This window comes from Protopterus annectens, chromosome 8.part0 (genome assembly GCF_019279795.1).
Source record: "Protopterus annectens isolate FY-2018-M chromosome 8.part0, PAN1.0, whole genome shotgun sequence".
Taxonomy (NCBI): domain Eukaryota; kingdom Metazoa; phylum Chordata; order Ceratodontiformes; family Protopteridae; genus Protopterus; species Protopterus annectens.
Window position 1 is genome coordinate 1,109,787,276 of NC_056741.1, and position 21,191 is coordinate 1,109,808,466.

The 21,191-nt window shown below is 39.2% G+C and overlaps 1 protein-coding gene across 1 annotated transcript in view; it reads left to right on the top strand.

Moving 5' to 3' along the window:
- Positions 1-1,809: 1,809 nt before the first annotated feature.
- The window catches only part of TUFT1 (tuftelin 1), a 268,035-nt gene continuing 248,653 nt past the window's right edge, over positions 1,810-21,191 (top strand). Inside the window, exon 1 of the mRNA XM_044080638.1 lies at positions 1,810-2,037. Coding sequence (XP_043936573.1) covers positions 1,978-2,037 — 60 coding nt within the window. The 5' untranslated portion in view covers positions 1,810-1,977. The remainder of the gene's footprint in view (positions 2,038-21,191) is intronic.

Sequence of the window (21,191 nt, forward strand, 5' to 3'; positions counted from 1 at the left end):
ACACAATGAATATTCACAATGACTCTGGCAAATCTGCATGCCTTGTCAACCATGTCTGATTATCATGCCACGTCACACAGCCTTGCCATATCAATCACTTTTGCCACGCCCATTTCTGCACAAAAATGCCGGTGGGGTAGTGTTCCAATCTTCTTATTATTTCGTTTTTTCCCGGTTAGGGGTCGCCACAGCGGATCACCTGTCCGCTCATGATTGGCAGTGGAGTTTTACAGTGTCGAGTTGCCAGCCCGGCACCCAACCTTCCACAGAAGGCACACACATGCATGCACTTACACCTAGGGCCAATTAGAGTGTCCAATCCACCTACAGCATGTCTCTGGGATGTGGGAGGAAACCAGAGCACCCGGAGGAAACCCACGCAACCACAGGGAGGACATGCAGACTCCACACAGAAGGCACCCCAGCCGAGGATCGAACCGGAGAACCTCTTGCTGTGAGGCGGGGGTAGTGTTCCAATACAATACCAAAAAATGAATAAAAGAACAAAAAAACCCAACTGGGTACTTACCTGCAATGGTGAGGACTTCAGCAAACAGGAGAAATTACCCAAGTTCCAATAAACAGGAAAAAAATGGCAAAAACTGGACGGAGGCAAACAGCGTTCGGCCTGGCGGTAAAGAAGATCTGAGGATAGCACACATCACCTTCATGCCCTACACTATGTGAGGATTGTGTAGGTGATGTTCAGCATACCTTAAAGCAACAGTAGACTTTGGTAGACTGGATGCAAGACGAGCTTCAAGGCAGGGAATCCCATATAGTAATAAATACTGCAGCGTGGAATGCAAGGACATCTACAGTTGCTACTTTGAAAAGAACAGTTAACTCAATTACATATTCAAGCCTGTCATTCAAACATTTTTTTAAATGCTGCAACAGAGATGTCCACTAATGAAAATCAAAGGTAGCACAGCAATTAAAAATGTGGATTAATGTTGACGTCGATAAGTAAGCAGTCACACCAATGTTGTCAACTGATGAAAGAGAAAACTACAGTAAATGATCCTCAATTCATAAGGATTTCTTTCTGTCTCTAAAATGACAATATGACCATTGCCGCCTCCTTGATCATTTTGGGGGTATAAAACATTAGAAATAACAGTAACCATTTACTTTAATACGGAGGCATTAACAATGCAGAAATGTTAAAGATTTGCTGAAATTATATATATATATATATATGTATATATATATATATATATATATATATATATATATATATGTATATATATATATATATGTATATATATATATACACACACACCGGTATACCTTTTTGTTTATAAAAGATGTGCACGCTTCGGACGTGCAGAATCTCCTCACTATTAATATGGAGTTTTATAGGCTGCTTTACCCTCCATTTTATTCAGTCTTTATTAGTAACACGAGGCAGCAAATTCGTTGTCCCATACAGCATGAAATAACAAAGAGCTTTCCCTGGCTGAAGAAGTACAGCTGATGAATGCTTTAGCTTAAAAATATAGAACTTCCGGTGCATAATAGTATAGAACTGCCGATACAAAAACAACGAAACAAAAAAAATGCAATGTTATTTGTTATAAGTTGTTAGCTAAATCAAAATGACAGCACAGCTGCCGCACGTGATAATTTCGTAGCCATATGTTTCCCTTGACATGGCACACAAAAACGCCGTCGAGGACCTCTCCCTCATAAGACTTTGCCATTCCCTTCCAAATTCCTCCCGCTTCGAGGTGTTGTTTTCGCAACTGTGCAATTGTGAGGGGCGGGTCTCTGACGCAACTGGTCCCCTCCCTCCGGCTCAGTCAACAATCATTCCGCCAGGCAGGAGCGTTCTGTTCAATGAGAGTTACGTGAGGAATGTGAAACGAGCTCTGTATTTGGGATAGCTGCTGTTGGTTTTTTTTTTTTTTTTGCTCTGTATAGTCTGTGAAGCGTTCTTGTTTCCTCTCTTCATACCTTTGGTGCATTGTTGTAATGATGAGTGGAACCAGGAGCCTGTGCATGTTGTCCAATATCCACGCTGGAGGTAACACGGTAAGACGGCATAGTAAATAATCAAAATCGCCCTTCTTCATCTTAAGTTTGATTAATTCAATAAATAGAAATTACGAATTGAATGAGGTTTTAAAAGCAAATGTATAACTAGTATGTTTTATCTCTGCCAACTTAGTATGCGTTTGATCAAAAATGAGTACCTTTTTGCACTAATTTGTTTTAGTGAGTGGACTGTAATGGGGAACATTGGACTGCCATAGTGTATTTGCGTAGTGCTCACAATTGTTTGACAGCTGCCTACTGCCTCCCTGACATTTTAAACATTATTTTGGATAGTTAAAAAAATCACTGATCAAAACTGAAATACCCGATTTTGCAGAAAGACAAGGATTTTCTTCGTATGTTTGTCGCTTCCTCATAAAATGTTTGCTTTGCAGGTAAACTTCTCTCCTGTCGGAGTTTCTTCGGTCTCAAGATTCACTGAGAATTGACCCACTTTTGAAACGAATGCATATGTTGAACATTACACTCTGCTCGGTTGTACATTGCACTCTTGTCCTGGAATGTATGCACGCACTTCTTCTGTATAAACAGCATCAACTATTCTGTTATTGCTTACATGTCTGAATTTTTGTTTGTGAAGTATTTTGGATTTCACCTGAAATTAGTCAGTTTTGATCAGTGTACTGTAGTAGTAAACAAACTATAATTAACAAAATTAAATAAACAGCTGAAAATTGCAGTCTATCAATGATGAGTATATTTTATAATGTGCGTGTCGATGCAAAACTGTTGTGTAACTTTTTAAATTTCTTAGTTTTCCCTCTCCTCCTCGCCGTTCAACGCATGTTGATGAAAAATCTGTTGTTCTGTTTTAATGGTCTTGAATGTGTCCCTTCATACTTTTATCTATGCAAGTTGTTTGGTTTTATGGCAAATTGGTGAGGATTAGAGTCGGTGCACAGTGATGTAAATCCTGTTCGGTTACGTTTTTAAGTGAATGGAAAAAAAGAAAACAATAAGAACTAGCTACACTCTCATATCGAAGACTGGCATTGAAATAAGAGAACCCAGAACTGCATTCATGACCGCAATTTACGCATAATCCAGTGCTCTCCGTCATCGCCGTTGGGTTACATAAGTTATTTTTGTTGTATTCTATTCCTTGAATAATGTAGAGTACTTGTTGTGAGACTGATTTTTTTTAAGTGGTATAATTTTGAGCTTTACTTTAATTGCTTAATCGTTTCAGTTGTTTTAGTTATGGTTGATTTGCAGACTTTAACATTAGACATGATTTCTTCTACAGAAATAACATTTTCCCTCAATTTGTAGGGTGGGCTACAACTGCACTATTCAGGACTGTCCTGCTAATAATGACATATGTGATACCCTTTTGTACTGAATAGTGAAATTTATGCTGTTATTGTTTATACCCTTGTTTCATGCTGGCATGTGGCTATCTGTGACTAGTTAGTTCTTGTTTTCATAGAATGAAAAAAAAACCCTAATTACCAAATTCAGTTAACCCGTCCAAGTCTGCATACTGCAAAAGTAAAACTTTATCAAACAGCATGGAGCTCATTTAGGCAAAGGTCCTCTTAGAACTTCTAAGTTAGAAGAAATGTCTGACTTCTCTGGAAAGCACATGGCTGTGGAGATTCAGGGGTAATAAAATCAAAGCAGTATAGTGTACAAATTCAGTTTGGCATGTAAAATATGTGTATACTTTACACTCCAAACCAGCCAGTAGAGTGTACTGACAGCATGCTAGTTCACTTTAGCATGTAGAGTGTATGTTAGTATGCCACTCGCAGTGTAGTGTGTTAGTTTAGTTTAGCATGTTGAGTCTGTGCATTTTTATTTCACTGGAAACTTCCTAGTTCAGTTTGGCATGTAAAGTGTATATATACTAGTATGTTACTGGGAGTATGCTAGTTCCAGTTTAGCTTGCAGAGCGTGTATGCTAGTATGCTTCTGGTAGTGTAGTGTGGTGTGTTCAGTTTTGCATGTAGAGTGTATGTTTTAGTATGTTACTGGCAGTCTGCTACTTCAGTTTAGCATGTGGAGTCTGCATTTCTATTTTACAGGCAATTTTAGTAGTTGTTGCATTATTGGAAACTACTAGGCTTGGCATTCTTTGATAAGAGTATTGCCTTTGAGTGTTTTTAATGCTACAGACAAATTTGTGTCTGATTTAATGAATCATGGAGTTCTCCAGATTTGCATACATGTGCACTGTTCTTTAACTCGGCCACATAAGCTTCAGAATTTTATTGTGCTTCCTGGTTCTCTTAAAAATGTCAGGCAAATAGCAGATTTTAGTTTGGCTTTACAGTATGTTTTAAATTGCTGTCTTCCTCTGTGATGTTACCTTTATAGCTTCCTCCTCTACAACCTGTGGGAACCGTTCCCATTGTTCGCTTTCTGGGCTTGTGCAAGTTCAGTCGCAGTGAGACACTTTAAACTTAACATTTCCCAGCTTTCAGTTTTTGACATGCTGTCCTGTCGCTGGACAGACAGGGGTGAGTTTAGTGGATTCATCACTTAAACAAATGCACAAGTCAGAGACTGTATACGAAATAAAGGAAGTTTGCTTTTCTGAAATCTTAATGAAAAATAGAATAGTTTGCTTGTGAAATATTTCTTGCAAAATTTAAACGGTATAACATTTTTTAGTGGTGACTCAAAACTGCTGCTCATGGTTGTGATGCTGTAGTCCCATCTTACATTGGAAATTTCCCCTTCTGTATTCTTTTGCACATCCAGAAAATCAAAAAGCATTATTTGCACAGTGGGCTTCTCTCCTATTCTGATACTAAGTAAAGTACTTCTGTGGAAGAAGTCAAAATGGTAAAATGAAGGGGCATGAGGCAAGACAGAAATTACCACTTCAGGATAGGTAGACTGTCACATGACAAAAAATGGTAAAATGAAGGGGCATGAGGCAAGACAGAAATTACCACTTCAGGTCCCCACTACAGTGTCCCTCCCTCTATATAAATAGACATAATTCTAAATTTTGCTACTTATGTATAATGTAGTAATACTGTAACTAAGTAAAGTATCTAAACTTATTCACCTGCTAAGCCTCATATTGCACTCAAATGTCTATACATCCTGTAAGAGGTTTAAAGCAAATGTTTTCATTTTATTGTATAATTTTGTATATTCCTAACTTGTTAAGTAGTAGTTAGCGGAGCTTTTCTCCCCGGGCCTCCACTGAAAATGGACATGTATCCAGTTGGATAGCCCGGTTAACAAATGTAAAATAAATAAATAAAATAAAAAAAGGTTAGGTAGACTGTCACATGACATTCGCCCCTTTAAAGGTAACACCTATTTCTTAATACTGTACTCTAAACAATGCTATAATTTATGTGCCTTGCAGGGCAGCAGCTTTAAGGAAATACATTTTCTACCCTACTATATATTTTTTTTGGCTTTGTCCTAGAGTGTTTTGAAAATAAAGTCAGTGTTTATTATTTGATAAAACATATGCTGTGTATGTCATTTGGTACTTGGTCTGATAGACTCTTGTATCACAAGCTACAGTATCCAGAATATTTCATGTAACATAGCATGGTGGCACAGGCATTCTTCTTTAATTGACATTGTGCAAGGAGGATGGAATCGGAGCATGCATGCACTACAGCTGTAGCAGTGTACATCTGTTTCTTTGTAGGTTTAACCAGTAACATATCAGATGGATAAAACATGTTTTGTCTCGAATGGGGATGGCATTGTAATCTGTATCTAAAAATGCATTTATTTAGTATTGGTGTTAACCTGTAGTCATACTAAACTTGTCCTTGCATTTACATGAGAAAATACAACACGAGTCTCACAGGATATTTTGTACTGATTGTGGAGTTGCACAGTAATATGAACAAATAGTTATGATTACGATTACATAATCAGCAGCTTCTTTTGTTTCAGATGTAATGATCCTGTTTTTACACCATTTATTTTTTACTTTGTGACACCTGATCATAACTTCAATTGCTTAAAAATATAATAGATGTGCACTTATACATTCTTTCCATCCTCCCTTTAGGTATAAGAAAACCAGTTTACCTAGGTAGCTTGATGTGCACTGTAGCTAAATGTGATCATAATAGTGCAAGGAAAGGTGAAAATGGACAAGCAAAATATTCACATATCCTCATAATGAAATAGCTAACAAGACATAAGCAATAAACCCGTTTTTATAACTGTTATTCAGTAACCCAACTACAAATCATGCCTTTAATTTGCTGGCTGATTTTTTTTTTTTTTTTTTTTTTTTTTTTAAATATAATCAGTCCAGGTGTGTCTTTTTTCCTAGTGGTGTAGTTTTGTTTGTGTAAGCATGATGTAGCTGTTCAGGTTGTCAAGGGATTTGAACGGATACCAGCCTGAAAGGATTGCTGCATTTTTTAAAATAATTGGCAACAGCTACTGTTCTTGTAGGATTCATGAATCGGTGATTTATAAATATTTTAAACCACTATATTTTAAAATAATTATATGTGCAAATTAGTATACGAGCTTGTGTGTATTGTCAGTTTGTAATTTTACTTGCACAATTTTTTATACATTACTGACATGCATGTAGTATTGTTTATCATCTTATGTTTGCTTACAGTTTATTTCCATTGTAAGTGGCCGAGTTGTTCCTCCTTCACTGTCCCATTCATCAGAGCCCCTCATTCTTGTGGTTAGAAGTCATGAAACATTAAATTATTAATTGATTAAACTACCATGACTTCTAAATCTTCACATTAAATTAAATTGTTAAAGTGAAGATCCATTTAAGTGTAGTAAATCTCAAACTTTTAACATCACTGTTAAGAGCTTCCCAAACAAAACAGAGCCTTTATCTTTTGGAAATCTCCTACCTCATTTTTTTTTGGGGGGGGGGGTAAGGTTGCTTACAAAAGGAAACAGGATTGTAAGCAGGTTACTGTTGCTATGGACTCCATTTTAACCATACCTCTCAACTGTACAGATTTCTGCCTCCTATTTTTGGTCCTGTCTTCATAAAATTTGTGGTTTTCTGGCAAGTCACTGAGGATTGAAGTCAGTAAATAATGACCCACGTTTGAGTTTTAGAAATCTTGTTCTGTCAACTGTCTAAGCTTAGAGTATTATTTAAAATGTATCCTTGTTTTTGTGCCTCTGTCCTCCCATTATTGTACATTTTGTGCATATTTCTTGTGCTGAGAGGTTGAGAGAGATGATTTTACACGTGCTTTCCTTTTAATTTCCAGTTTCATAAATGCACATTTAAATTTGAAGTGGGTTCCACAGGTTTAAAAAAATCCCAAAAAACATGATGGAACCTGTCTTCTAGACTGGTAGGTGTGGCCTTCCCCCTCCCTGTATATTCCTTGAAGTGGGAATGTTTTCAGCAGAAATGCTCTGAAGTATGACTCACGTGTACATTGCAAGAGGTGAAAATGCTGACGTAATTCTGGAATTCTGTCTGGGGAATACGTTTGGGCTGACCATGCAAAAGCGTTTGAAAAAAAATGCAGTCAGTAACCCTGCCTTGTGGTTGGTGACTATTACATTGTTTTATGCAGAAAAAAAGTATAACATTGCATAGCTCACTAGGTTGAAATCTCATGAGAGCCAAGGTGGAATGTTAAATATTGGTGAGGAACTGTTCACTGTTTACTTTTGTGTGTGCATGTCTGAATTATTTAGTTTATTTACATAGATGTGATATATTAGAGTGGCATACCAATCTAGTTAGATCTTTTTCCATTGAGGTGAGAATGTGTAATGGTGATGTCTCTCAGCAGAACTGCTTTCCATTTCATTGCTGAACTTCTGTTATAACCCTCAAAATATGCAGTATTATGTGCCCACCTAAGTTTTATGTGTTTTACATGTGCTCATATACCATGTTCTTATAAGTCAGAACTTTTGTTATATTTTCCACTTCTGTAGAAAGTAAGGTTTCCATCACTTTAGGTTATTTGTATTGGACATGGAACGTTGGAGTCTAGACAAAGAGAGGGATGGGGGGTGGGGGAGCAAGTACAGAAATGATTGTGCAAAACTGACTTGACAGATTTATCTGTAAATGCTGTTGCTTGCTGGCTTACTTTTATTGAAGGCTCCCTTTAACTTTACCATAGTTAGCATCTTATCCAGTCTGTCTCTCTCTTTGTATGAATGTGCAGTTTTTGCATCTCTGAAAATGACCACAGACTGTGTTACCTTTCCTCATTTGGGTTGCAAAACATTCCTTTCATTGTAATAGATTAATTGTTGTAGTACCATTGCTCTAGTTTTTTAATGAACATCTTTATTAAATTGCAACAAAAACTGACACAAGTACATGTGCATTGATTTTTATCACGGAAACATTTTCATACATTATACACATTTCCTTTTTCAGTTAGTATTCACTCTCGCATTACATAAACTGTTCAGTTTCTTCCTTCCCTCAAATCCCACTCTTTACCCTGAACACATTCTTCCCACAAATTGTTTACTTTTGTCATTTGCACTTTCTTTTTTTAAGGATCCTAACTCCCAATTCTTCTATCGCCTTTACAGTATTCATTACATCAGATGCTCATCAAATTGATAACTGCTGTAGTAGACTTAGCTGTATGGGTTATATCTTGCCAAGGATATAACGGCTACCCAGCTTCCAAAGCTTCAGGGCTCCTTCCACGTGCCCAAACATGTCAAGCAGCTCAAGCTGAGCTGACTAAAAGACAAGTTTGGGTGCAAAGCCCTTCAGAAGTTTATGGATGCTAAAGCATACGGTCCTCTCAGACTTTCATGAATCGACAAGTCTGCTTGTTTCTTTCCTTAGCTGAGTAGGTAAGTTCCCTTTAGGAACAACTTATTTCTTAATTTTTGTTGATTTATTACTTTCCTCTTCAGGAAAGCTGTTTTAAAGCTAGGAGTGTTGTGTTTTAATGGACTGTCTTGAGACTGCAATGTACTTTACAGAGAGTTTGTTTTTTCTGTCAGTTTTAAAGTTGGGTAAACCAAACCGAAAACTAATTTTCCGTGGAAAATTTTTCCTTTGTGAGGCTGACTTATTTGTAAAGTGCTTTTTACCGGTTTTTTTTTTTTTTTTTTTTTTTTTTTGGACTGGTAGTTTTAACAGCAATCATTGCTTATCCTCCCTGAGAAAGAAGCAACATTTTTGGCTTGACCGTAGAACAGACTTTGGTCCCATTGGCCAGTCCTCCTTCCAGCCACAAAAAGAAAAAGTTAAGCAAACAGCCTTTGTCATCACAGCAAGCTATCAATTTTCCTCCGCTGCGGGTAAGTGACTCTGCTGTGGCCGCTTGCTGTGGCCGCTTGTTGTATCTCGGACCATTCATCTTTTACCCCAGATCTCTCTGGTGTAGCACATACAGCTACTATGGACTGGTGGGGGGGTCAGCCACATTCTCTGCAGTTGTTAAAATCCCCTCAGTGGGCAAGGGAGAGCCACTCTTGTTGGTCCTGGTAGAGGAAACTGGGAAGGTTTCTCTGTTGTGTTAAGAATGCTGTGCCCATCCCTGGGGAAGTAGCTGCTGCTATTAGTAACCACAGTTGACCCCATTTTTCCTGTTAAAAAGAAACTGAAAACCAAATTTACATGTTTCTACTCCTCTTCAAATTTCTTTACAGGAATAATTTACTGAGTCTGGCTCAGGCTTTTAATTCAGGCTTTTGTTACATCCTGTAAAGCCGTTTCAAGTTAATATTTGTTTATTTATTTATTTTTACATTTGTTAACCGGGTTAGTCTGTCTGTGTTCTTAGAAGCCCTTTTTCAGCAGATACCCGAGGAGAAAAGCTCCCCCAAAAAACATTTTTTTAAGTAAACAAATAGTAAGAAATTAAGGAGGGTTCCTCTTTTCCTGAAGAGATTCAAGATTCTGCATCTGAACAGGAATATGCAGGCATGGATATAGTTTTTTTTTTTTTTTCCCTTCTGATTTCTAATTTAGGTGCAGAGGAGAGCTTCATGTCTAATCCTCCCTTTGGGTTTTTTTTCTTTCTTTGAAACTGTTGCTAGAATATACTCGTGTTTTCAGTGGGAGAACACTGAGATTCATCAGTCCCTCAGAAAATACTCCGTTGTTACAGCAGGGTTTTCCATAACCCTCACCCATTCCGCCTGCTCTATCTGCTTTAGAGGATGTGTGTTACTGTCTGCAGTTTTCCTAATAGTCAGCCAGCTGCCCCTAAAAAGGCAGGATGTATAAAGTTCCTCAGGCTTTTAAATTGTATACACTATTCCCAAACCTGACCCAGCCACTGTAGCTTTAGTTGGTCCCATTGCTGCTAAGCACTTGGCTAATTCCAGTCCTACTCATTCTAATAAGGATAGGAAAATTATTGTTCTGCAACTCTAATTTTTCAAAATTTTGAATCGTCAGCCTCACGTTTATTTTTGACAAATTGTGAAAGTATGAGGAATGTTTCATCCACAGTTTCTTCCTGTGAGAAAAAAATATGCTTTAAATAATTTAGTTTTTTTCTATTTTGTACAGATCACTATCTATCGACCTGTTGATACTTCTTCCAAAGCTATGGCCACTGGTATTGTTTAAGGAGGTGTGCATGGCTGCATTCTTAGAACCTCCCAGAATATGCTAAAAATGAGATGTTAAATTTCCTTTGAATAGAGGAGTGTTTCTCACTCTGCTGCAAAGGTGATCAAAAGTGTGATGAAAGGGGCAAGCTAATCCAGGGAATCTCTAAAGATTTTTCAGCCCTCCTTTTCCAAATTGTCCAAGGGAGTCTCTCTTCCCATTCAGTTTTGGCAAAAACAGATAAAACAGCCTCAACAAAATTCAGGTAAACAGGTGCTTAAAAAGAAATGATGGGGGGGGGGGGGGGGCTACAAAGCAAAGTCTTGAACATCTGTAAACCAAGGGCAGTCCAGTGTGTCTGACCATTTTAGAGACTTTGTGAATCCCTTCCACACTGGCCTTTTTTTTTCTTCCAGTAAGTCTGAATCTCTGTTTTTCTGTTTTGACAACAAATGGTTTCAGACAAGTGGGTTCGGAAAATCTTTCGTCAAGATTAGAGATGGCTGTGGGAGGAAGTTTTCCAGGAAGTCTTTCCTCTTATCTCAAGTCAGACTTTTTTTATTTATTTTTTTCCCATTTGTTCTTCACATCCTTGTTCATCCAGACATCAGGCATTTTCTTAAGGTTTTGTCTGTTTGGATCACATTAATAGTTCTCAGCCTTACCCTTCAGAATGTCCACCGCAACAAGTGTGTTCACAAAGCATGTAGCTCTACTTACAGGGTATCAACTTTTTTTCGTGTTTAGACAAATCACATATCTTTGCAGAGTTTTTTTTTTTCCCCAAAGTGTCAGGAATCTCTCTCTTGGGTGAAAGAAATCTTACTCAAGCTAGAATTCCAGGAGAGAATTCAGGAATCTTTTTTGTGTTCCTGAGATGTCAACAAAACACTTCAGTTCAAAGGGCTTTTCTTCCACAGGAAAAAGAGGAACCATTAGTTCATATTTAGATATATTTTAAGGTTTTCCACTCCAACTTTGGTCATTGTGAGGGAAGTTTTGGTCTCTTGGCATCTATGATTCTTATTACAGCCCTAGCAAGATTCCAGTTGAGAAGGATACAGTGGTATCTGAAATCTCTTTGGTCCCAGCATCAACACCCTTTATATTTTTAAATCCCAGTAATGAGGTTTGTCATAAAAGATCTTTTGGTAGAGACAACAGATGTCCTTGAATCCAGGTCTCCCTTTCTCCCTCCCTGTCCCAAAGCAGTCAGTCACCACATACACACCAGGCTTTTCTTGGGGAGCAGTTTCAGAAAGGATATACGTGCAGGGGGTTTGGGACACCAGTGACAGATGCAAGTCCATAAATATCTAGGAGATGCTTGCCCTGATTAAGGCTTTCAACTCTTTGAACCATCTTTGGTTCTTGGGACCTCTTCAAGTGGTTTCAGACAGTACTACAGTCATGTGGTACATCAGCAAGCAAGGGTGAACCAGGTCATACCCCCTTTGCAGACTAGCCATGTTAGCTTGGGATATAGCTTCACAGCACAGTCTCATTCTCCAAGCATCCTACATTCCATCAGAGCAAAATTTTTGGGGGAGACTGGCTGAGCAAGAACAGGGCAGACCCTCATGAATAGAAACTACATCCTGGGTGTCTTCCAAGATTTGACCCATGCTTGGGGAGTTCCTCAACTAGACCTCCTTGCCGCCTACTTGAACAGTCCACATGGGGAGTTCTTCAACTAGACCTCCTTGCCGCCTACTTGAATCGTCCACTCTCAAGATTCTGTTCCAAGACTCCATGCAAGAAGGCCTGGAAGACAGATGCCTTTTCTTTTCTTTGGACAGGAATGTTCCTGTAAGCTTTTTCATGTTTCCACTAATATCCATGGTACTTCTGAATATTCAGAACAGATCCCCCAAGGTCATTGTATTGACTCCATTCTGTTCGAGACAACCATGGTTTTCCCTTCTTTTGGAAATGATGAGGGGCAATTACTGTAAGCTTCCTCACAGACTGGATCTACTCACACGAGAACAGGTATGTTTGATACACTCCAAGTCCAACTTCAGTCATCTTCAATTGACTATCTGGATGATAGACTCGTAATTCCTTTTAGGCACCTGTTTACTGTGGATTTGCAGCAGGTAGTAATTGGAGGCAAGAAAGCCACCTACTAGAAAATTATATATTGGCAAATAGAAAAGGTTTTCTAGTTGGTGCCAGCAACATAACCAGCACCCATCCTGAGCTAGTTGTTCTCTGGTCTCACGGTATTTATGTGAGTCACTGTCCTATGGCCTTTCTTATACCACCATCAAGGTTTGTTTATTGGCCATTTCAGCACTTCTGCTGATGGATCCTCTTCTTTCAAAACGGTCTCATGTCAAAATGTTCTTGAAAGGGGTTTGCATAAGAGCAAGTAAACCGGCGGGCCTCTTTGGAATCTTAATTTTGTGTTTAAAGACGCTAACACTTGTTCCATTTGACCCAGCTAATCTGACTGATTCGAGGTTCTTAACACGGAAATTATTTTTACTGATTGCTCTGATGTCAAGTAGGATATCTGAGTTGCAAATTCTTATGTTTGGTTGACCCTGTCTCATTTTCTGTAAGGACAAGATTTCTTTAGGCATAAAAGAAGGACTAGTCCTCAAAGTGATATCCAAATTTACTTTAAGCCATTTCCCTGTTTTTCTTTCCTGAACCTAAAAATGAGTGAGAAAGGATACTCCATACTTTGTATGTCCACAGACAACTCCAGTACTGTCTTGACAGGCCTAAATTTTTTAGATCTTCAAATCAATTGTGTATTCTTCGTGAAGGTAAGAAAGCACAACCCATGTCAAAACAGACCATTTCCAAATGATTGTCTGTTCAGGAAGTGTCAAGAACCACTCTACCAGGGCTTTGGCTTCATCTGTGGCTTTTTGGAAAGAGTCAGATTCTAAAAATATTCTAAAAGCTGCTACTTGGTCCTCTGTACATATGTTTATAAAGCATGTAAGTTTGATTCCTTCTCTGGGGTCAGATCGAGCTTTGCTGGGATCATTCTCCAGGGGCTTCTGGACTGTGCTCCTTCTGCCTCCCAAATGTAGTTAGCTATGGTAATCTACCCATATAGCTAAGGCTGCTGCAGCAGTGATCAATCTGATGAACATAGTACAGTTTTGTAAGTTGAACTGAACGTAACAGTCTTAAGTTTTGAATGATTGCTGCTACAGTATCTGCTCCCTACCACCATCCTTTTTGTGTGTGTTTTTATGCCAGGATGTGGACAATTATTTTTTCTTGTTCCTAGCATTGCCCTTTCAGGGCTCAGCCTCCCTCTGTCTGCTGACAGGAAAGCTTTTAAGGGCTTCACATCCAAACTTGTCTTTTAGTCAGCTCAGCTCGAGTTGCTTGACAGTTTGGGCAGATGAAAAATGCCTTGAAGCTTTGGAAGCTGGCCAGCTGTTGTATCCTTAGCAGGATGTAGCCCATATAGTTAAGGCTTCTGCAGCATTGATAATTCAAACATCTACTGTTATTGTAGATTCAGTTACACAACTGTACTTTACTGCAGGTTTCGATTTTGATTTCTATTGTCTAGTAATAGGCAGACATTAGTATTCAACTTAGTAAGGCCTTATTATGTCTATCTTCCAGCTTAGTTGTAACAATTTGCTCCCCAACATTTCTGAGAAAATATTCTGTAGGAAATTTTAAACTGTTAATTCGTAACATTCCCAGAATACATGTCCCCATTTACTTGTCTTTACCATCACACTTCTTGCATTTGCTATCAACTACTGGAGTATAAATAAATGTATTTATAGCTGGGGCACCACTGTGGTAGCCATCTTTGGAAACTGCTTGCACTGGAGTGTTTCCTTTTACTGAGTTTTCAGGGCCAGGTGCCTATCACAGTCTGATTTTAGAAGGTAAAAATAGCTCTGCTTATTAGTATCATCTTACTCCTGTTTCATTCAATGTACTGATGTTGTTCTTAATAATCCGCGGTGGTGGTGCTGCGGTAGCGTTGTCGCCTCTCAATAAGACGCTGTCCGGTTCTATTCTCAGAGCGTCTTCTGCATGGAGACAGGTGTGAATGGGCGTACCTTCGTTGAAGGTTGTGCGTCAGGGCTGGCAACTCGGCACGTAAAAATCATCTGCCAATCATTAGCAGACCGGAGTTCTGCTGTGGCGACCCCTAACCGGGAAAAGTCGAAAGCCACAACAACTGATGTTGTTCTTAATATTATAAATTGATTCAGTGTTTTGTTTACAACAACTGGGTACAATTAAGGGATGTTGCTTAAATGCATCCATGTCATATGTAGCTGAAACTAAGAGATGGTGACATCGCTTGTTGATACCTGTAAACTGTTCTTGGTTTTGAGTCCTAATTCATATGTCTCAATGAAAAAGGAATTAAATTGTTCCACTGGGCACCTTCCAGTAACAAAAAAGAATAAAAATAAGTACACACACTGAGCAAAGCAGCTGCTAAAAGCATAATGATGTATCTTTACAACTCCTTAAACAAGAGTAATGCTTTAGCCTAACCCTGTGGTGTGGAGGGATGAAGCTGTGACTGCAGTGCATTGTGTGTCTTGTGTTAAGTTAGTGGTACATGTGCTAAGCTAAAGGAAAGCAGTAGGAGAAGATGGGCTGGATTGGCCATCGCCAGCACACTCAACTTGAGTGGATTGAGGTCACCAAGACTGCCACATCAGTGAGGCCTTCTGGTGGGCATATGCTGACTTGTGGAGCAGGCCAGACGGGCTCATTTTGCGAAACAGTACCTGTATCATTGAACTGGGGAGTTAAACACATTGGCGACTTTGCATCTCTCTCCTCCATCTAAGTAGTATTATGAGTCTGCAAGCTGCCTGTTGGGAAGGGTTAGGTAAGGATCTCTTCCGGAGTGTCCAGCTTGTTTCCTAATGCCAGACTTTTACCTCTACAGAGAGTAGATGGGCTGATTAAGCTTACCTAGACTGAAATAATTTATCCGTAGAGCTGTTAACCTGCCTGGTACCCTTCTCTTGAGAAATGCTTAAGCAGTTAGGGCAAAGGAAAGGCAACAACTGGCAAGTCCTGAGGAGGAAAGGGAGATTTAAAAAAGGGGGACTAACTTAACAGCCCATTAAACTTGGGTAGTATGTTACTCTTTGCATAGCAGTTTACCAGGAGCGCTTGAAAAATGTTAAACACTGCACGTGTTTTGGCTCAATGACACATTATTTTCTTGTTTTTCATAGTTCTCACTAGTTTCAAGGAACACATTGGGCTCCCATTTCTCTCTCGGTCTGTCTCTCACTTTCTGTCTGTACCACATTTTTCCACTTGCGAATGTGCATGGAAGTATTAAAGGGCCTAAGTTAGGAGATAAAGGATTGGAAGGCATACAGATTATCTCATTACTACAGCCTGTGGTCAAGTTCTTGTACATGGCTTATGATTCTGATCTTAAGTTAGTTGAAGCACAGTGGTGTCCTACTTACTGTGCGGAGAAGCATTTATCATTTAACATGAGCCAAAAGATTTATGACCCTGACATAAAGGTCAGGAAGCAAGGTCAGTGCTTTAGCAGACCTTTTATTGTGTAACCTCAGGGTTGGAATTTGGTCTGTTACAGTGATTGCAGTACAATACCTGATAGTAAAACATGCTGCACTTAAGGATTCCATTTGCTTACATTTTTTCACAGTTCAGAAGTGTTGAGCATTTTAAATTTCAGTAAAAAAGATTGAGAGACATAATGTCCACTTTTAATTTACCAGAGCCATTTGATTTCTTACAGCCACTGTGACGGATGACCTGGAGTCAGTCTTTTGCTTGATTTCACACTGCAGCTTAACCAGACCATGGAAATGGCATGGTATAGGTTAGCTTTTGTATTCAATGGACAAAGTTACAGGATCTTTTAACTGGTGTCACGTTTGCTGATTGGGAACGAGTTTAACTTTAATGTAACAGGAACATTAATGATCATTTTGTGTCAGTATGAAAAGTTGTGTAGGAAGGAGCATGTTTTTCATAAATAAATGTTTTCATAAACAAATGTGGCAAAAATTCAGGAAACTACCTCGGCATCTGAGATACTTTGTTTCACCTGGGCAAATATTGCAAGTTTAGTTTGCACCTGATACTCTGATTATAATTTCAGTGACATCTCCGCATTTCCAACAGACAGCCATGTACACTGGATACAGCAGTCAGAAGCCACACTCTCCTGACATGCTGGCTATTCTTGGCATAACCTTGTCTATGGGCAGAGATGTGCCAGCAGTGCAGCTGGAGTTACACACCGGGGGGTTGTAACATGCTGAACTGCACTTGAAAAGGAATACACAGTAGCACTGTTTTTCGGGACACTTGCCTTGTAATGAGTCAGATGTGCACGCATGCACACACCCTCTTGCGCGCACAGGTATGTGTAAATAAGATTGATTTGAAAGGTTACCTTGAAAGCTTATCTGATCAGAAATTTAATTTTGAGCAGTGTTATAGAATCTAGTCACTTGTCAAGTTAGAGAGCTCTGATATCAGTGGAATTATGGAGTTTTGACAACCAATCAGTGATTTGCAGATGCCTAAAATGCATACAAGGACATGGAGAAGGGAGTTGGCTTCAGTCCCATTTTCAGTGCCATTGTATCAGTGTATCTTTCAGCCTGCTACTAGATCCATTACTTGATCTCCCCCTCAGGCTTTTATACCTACTGCCAAAGGCTGCCATTGTTTGCCTCTGGCTTGTCAAGGAAATTCTGTTGTACTTTGGACTGTATTAGGCAAGTCTGTCATTTCGTAAGTGTCTATTAATGGCAAACACCAGCGTATCACCCTTTTAAAGAGTAAATTGTCTGCCTATTATAAACTGCACTTTCTCCGTTAATGACTGCTGTCCCTTTTCTCCACAAACTTTCAGTATGGGAATTAGTGCTTCCTGTACACAACAGTACAGCTTCAGTATTTTGCCCAGTCATAAACTGATCTAATTGTATTTCATGCTTTCTGCACCATTTAAACCACATTCATTCCAGGTAAACTAATTACCGACCATTTCAAGTGCACTTAGGGCCATTTAGCATTTGCATGTAAAATGCATGTATTCCATAGTGGATGGACCACTTTTGAATGCTTTATATGAGCTATACAGTAATTACAATCACCAATTTGCGGTCCTGGTTTAACCTGAATTTATGCTGATATGTAATTTTCTTTTTTGTTAGTGTTTTTTATGCTTGGTTGACTGGGTTAGTCTGACTAGGCCAGTAGCTTCTTTTCAGGGAACACCCAGTGTAGTATTCGTACTGAGTAGGGTAAAATTGCCCGAGACACTAGGGAAATTCACCCCTATTCTTTTTCAGTAAGTGTTTTGGGATCGTTTACATCCACCTGAGCTAACACCAACTCATCAGATAGTATGTTTAGCTACAGTTCTGCTTTACTTCACTTGTTACTACATGCCAGTAAATTGTATTGTTTGTTACTTCCTCTCTGCAGTTTGATGTCCATATGTAGTGCCTGACTGAAGAAAGCTTCCTGAATCAACCAGTTTATTTGGTTAACAAATTAACAAGTTGCCAGTGTAGCATTGCTGCACAATGTCTTCATGTTGTGTCTGACTTTTTGTACTTGGTTGAGATATATGTTCATTTTGCATCCTAAAACTTTTGGTAAGTGTAAAGTTGAAAGGATGTGCAATTGCTAGGTACAGACCCAGCACTCTTTCACTTTATCATTCAATGCATTTGTATTCATCCAGTACGGCTGTCAATAATAGACTGTACACGTTCTTCACGTATAATTTGACTTGACAGTCTCTCTAAATTCCACATCTCTGTGAATGTAGAAAGTTTATATATTTTTATTTTATATTCGTCAGTGTTCATAAAAGAGTATTGATTTACATGGGCTGCACAGTGTGTCTCCTTCCTGTCTGCAGAATCTCAACTGTCCAGCATGTTTAATGCTTCAGTGCTCATTATATCTTAAGTCCTGAGTCTTTTTAAAGCAGAGTTTGGGCATTTTTGCACCGGATTTGTTCAGCTCTTGTAAATTAATCTTTAAAATTAGTAATCTGTTTTAAACTAGTTTTCTTTGCCTCCATACCATCAGGCCTCTAGAGATGCGTGCAGTGCACAGCCTTAGGAATGAGTAATTTATTCAAATGGCTTAAGCTGTAGTGTGTGTGTGTGTGTGTGTGTGTGTGTGTGTGTGTGTGTGTGTGTGTGTGTGTGTGTGTGTGTGTGTGTGTGTGTGCCAGTCAATCCTTCCTTCCTCTGAGTTATGTCGTTGCTGCAGTCTGGCAGAGGAGTATATTTTCTGTCTCCTCCAGAAGTAGTTATTCTGACTGTGTTGAAGGTTCATAGGCAGGTACTAGGCTATCTGCCTAAGGGTCTGTGTAAGCCTAGCCAACAAGGTTCCCTGGCTTACACCACCCAAGAAAGTTATTTTCCTGTGCCCCTGTCGAGCAGAGCCACAGAAGTGATCCCGGGGGTGAATTTCCTATTTCCCATCCACTCATCAAGATTTTTCTGGCAGAGTGCTAATGAAGAACTTTGCTTGATATAGATGGGTATGGGAAGTCTCTGGGACAGGAATCTATCCCTCCAGCATGTTCTGTTTATTGTGGTGACCAGGTTTAGGTTCCTAGAGCGTGTGGCTTGGAGGGATTGGGATTTCTTTAGGTGTAGCATGTCCAACAGCTCTGGGGTTGACATAGCTTTGTATGCTAGGCAGAGATCACCTCGGAGTAGGCAATATGCTGTGGAGTTAAGATGGAGATTTTGAGACGGTCAGCATAGGGCATCTGTTTGAGTCTGGTAATCCTCTTTTTGAAGTACTTCTGCAGCCTTTCCAGCTGTTGCAGATGTCTTGTGAGGTACATTCCAGAAGGGGTATTGCACTCTATAATGGGTCTAATGAGAGCCGAGTAGAGGGAAACAATTACCTCTTTTTTCCTGGATGAGAACCCTTTTGCGATGGTGTGCCATGTAGAAGGATTTCCTGACTACTGTGGCAATGTGATTATCAAAGGAGAGACTACTGTCCACCTGAGTCCCAAGGTCTCTTATCACACCTTCACTGTTAAGTAGACTGCCGCCTATGTGGTAGTTCTTGGGCACAGAGTTTTTACCAAAGGGGATGACAATGCACTTTTTAGTGCTGAGCTTGAGGCCGGCCATGGCTCTGACACCAAGTAACTCTCTCATTGAGGCCCTTCTGTAGGATGTCCATGTCGTTTGGGGCCTCGGCTGTGGCACCTAATTTGCAGTCATCTGCGAACTTCGTCAGCCAGAGGCCCTCTGTGTTAGCCCGTACTTCAGAGAAGTAGATACCAAACAGGAGAGGACCCAGGACTGAATCCTGTGGTACTCCTCTTGTCACTGTTTTGAAGTCAGATTTGGAGTCTGCAACTTTTACAGTGTGGATTCTGTCAGTGAGCCAGTTGGCAACTCATCTTGTGACATATGGATTTATACATCCAAACAAAAGTAAAAGCCAGCAGTAAAGGTGGAAACCCACAGTTTAATTCAAATAGTAAAATCACATAACAAGGTAGAGGGAAATAAACCCAATTACCTGCCCCAGACTGGTTTTGGCTATAGTAGCCTTCTTCAGTGAGTAAACATGAGCAACCCAAAATACACTCATGCACACATATATATATTAGTACATAAAGCAGTTCATTGGTGCATTTATAATCCGTCATTAAGCCCAGGTGGAAATAGAGCTCCTAACTTAATAATCAGTTCATTGGTGCATTTATAATCCGTCATTAAGCCCAGGTGGAAATAGAGCTCCTAACTTAATAATCAGTTCATTGGTGCATTTATAATCCGTCATTAAGCCCAGGTGGAAATAGAGCTCCTAACTTAATAATCCATTTACGTTCCTTAAAATTAAGTACATCGTGCCATCCTGATTTGTCCCTACATCTGCCCACAATACAATCTATAACAGTTGGACATTCGGCATCGTCCAAAGGAACTTTGGTTTCACTTTTGGGTGGAAATTATTCATCGCCATCAGTACTGTGATCTGAGCGAGCAGTTTGTCTGTCTAATGGGTAGAATTATATTGATGTGTTTCTTTATCTACTGTTTTTCATGGAAAAATCTTTTTGAAACAGTTCTGCCTTACAGCTGACTTGGCTATTTATCATTTACAAAGAAGGACATTTAACAGAAGTTTTGTTTGGGACTTATATGGACACCATTTTTGTTGGAACTTAATTTTGGGATCTGTACATGTCATGCATGAAGCCTGGTAGGTGGTGTAAGTGTCATTTTTCTTGATGTGTAATTCCATGTATAACTATTTAACATATAGTTCGGCTGTTATTGAACTTAGCTTGTTGTGACTTCAGGATTTCGTTTTCATATATGTAGTTATTCATTAAGCTACTATTTTTTGTTAGTTTAATGATTAGGATTACTGTTTTTTTATATTATGTTTGAAATGAATGGCTACTTTTTCAGATCGATTTGGGTTGAATAATGGCTCTGTTTTCTCTAGGGGGGCTAGTCTGTTATTCACCTACTTTGTGTTGAGTCATATTATTCATCTTTTGGGTCGGCCTTGTTGCATTATTTTGTTGGTTTATCTATAGGGACTGTCATTTTACCTACAATAGTTAATACAGCTATTGTAATATATACCATTTATTTGTTGATTAGTTTAGACACTATTTTTGGGTCCCTTATAT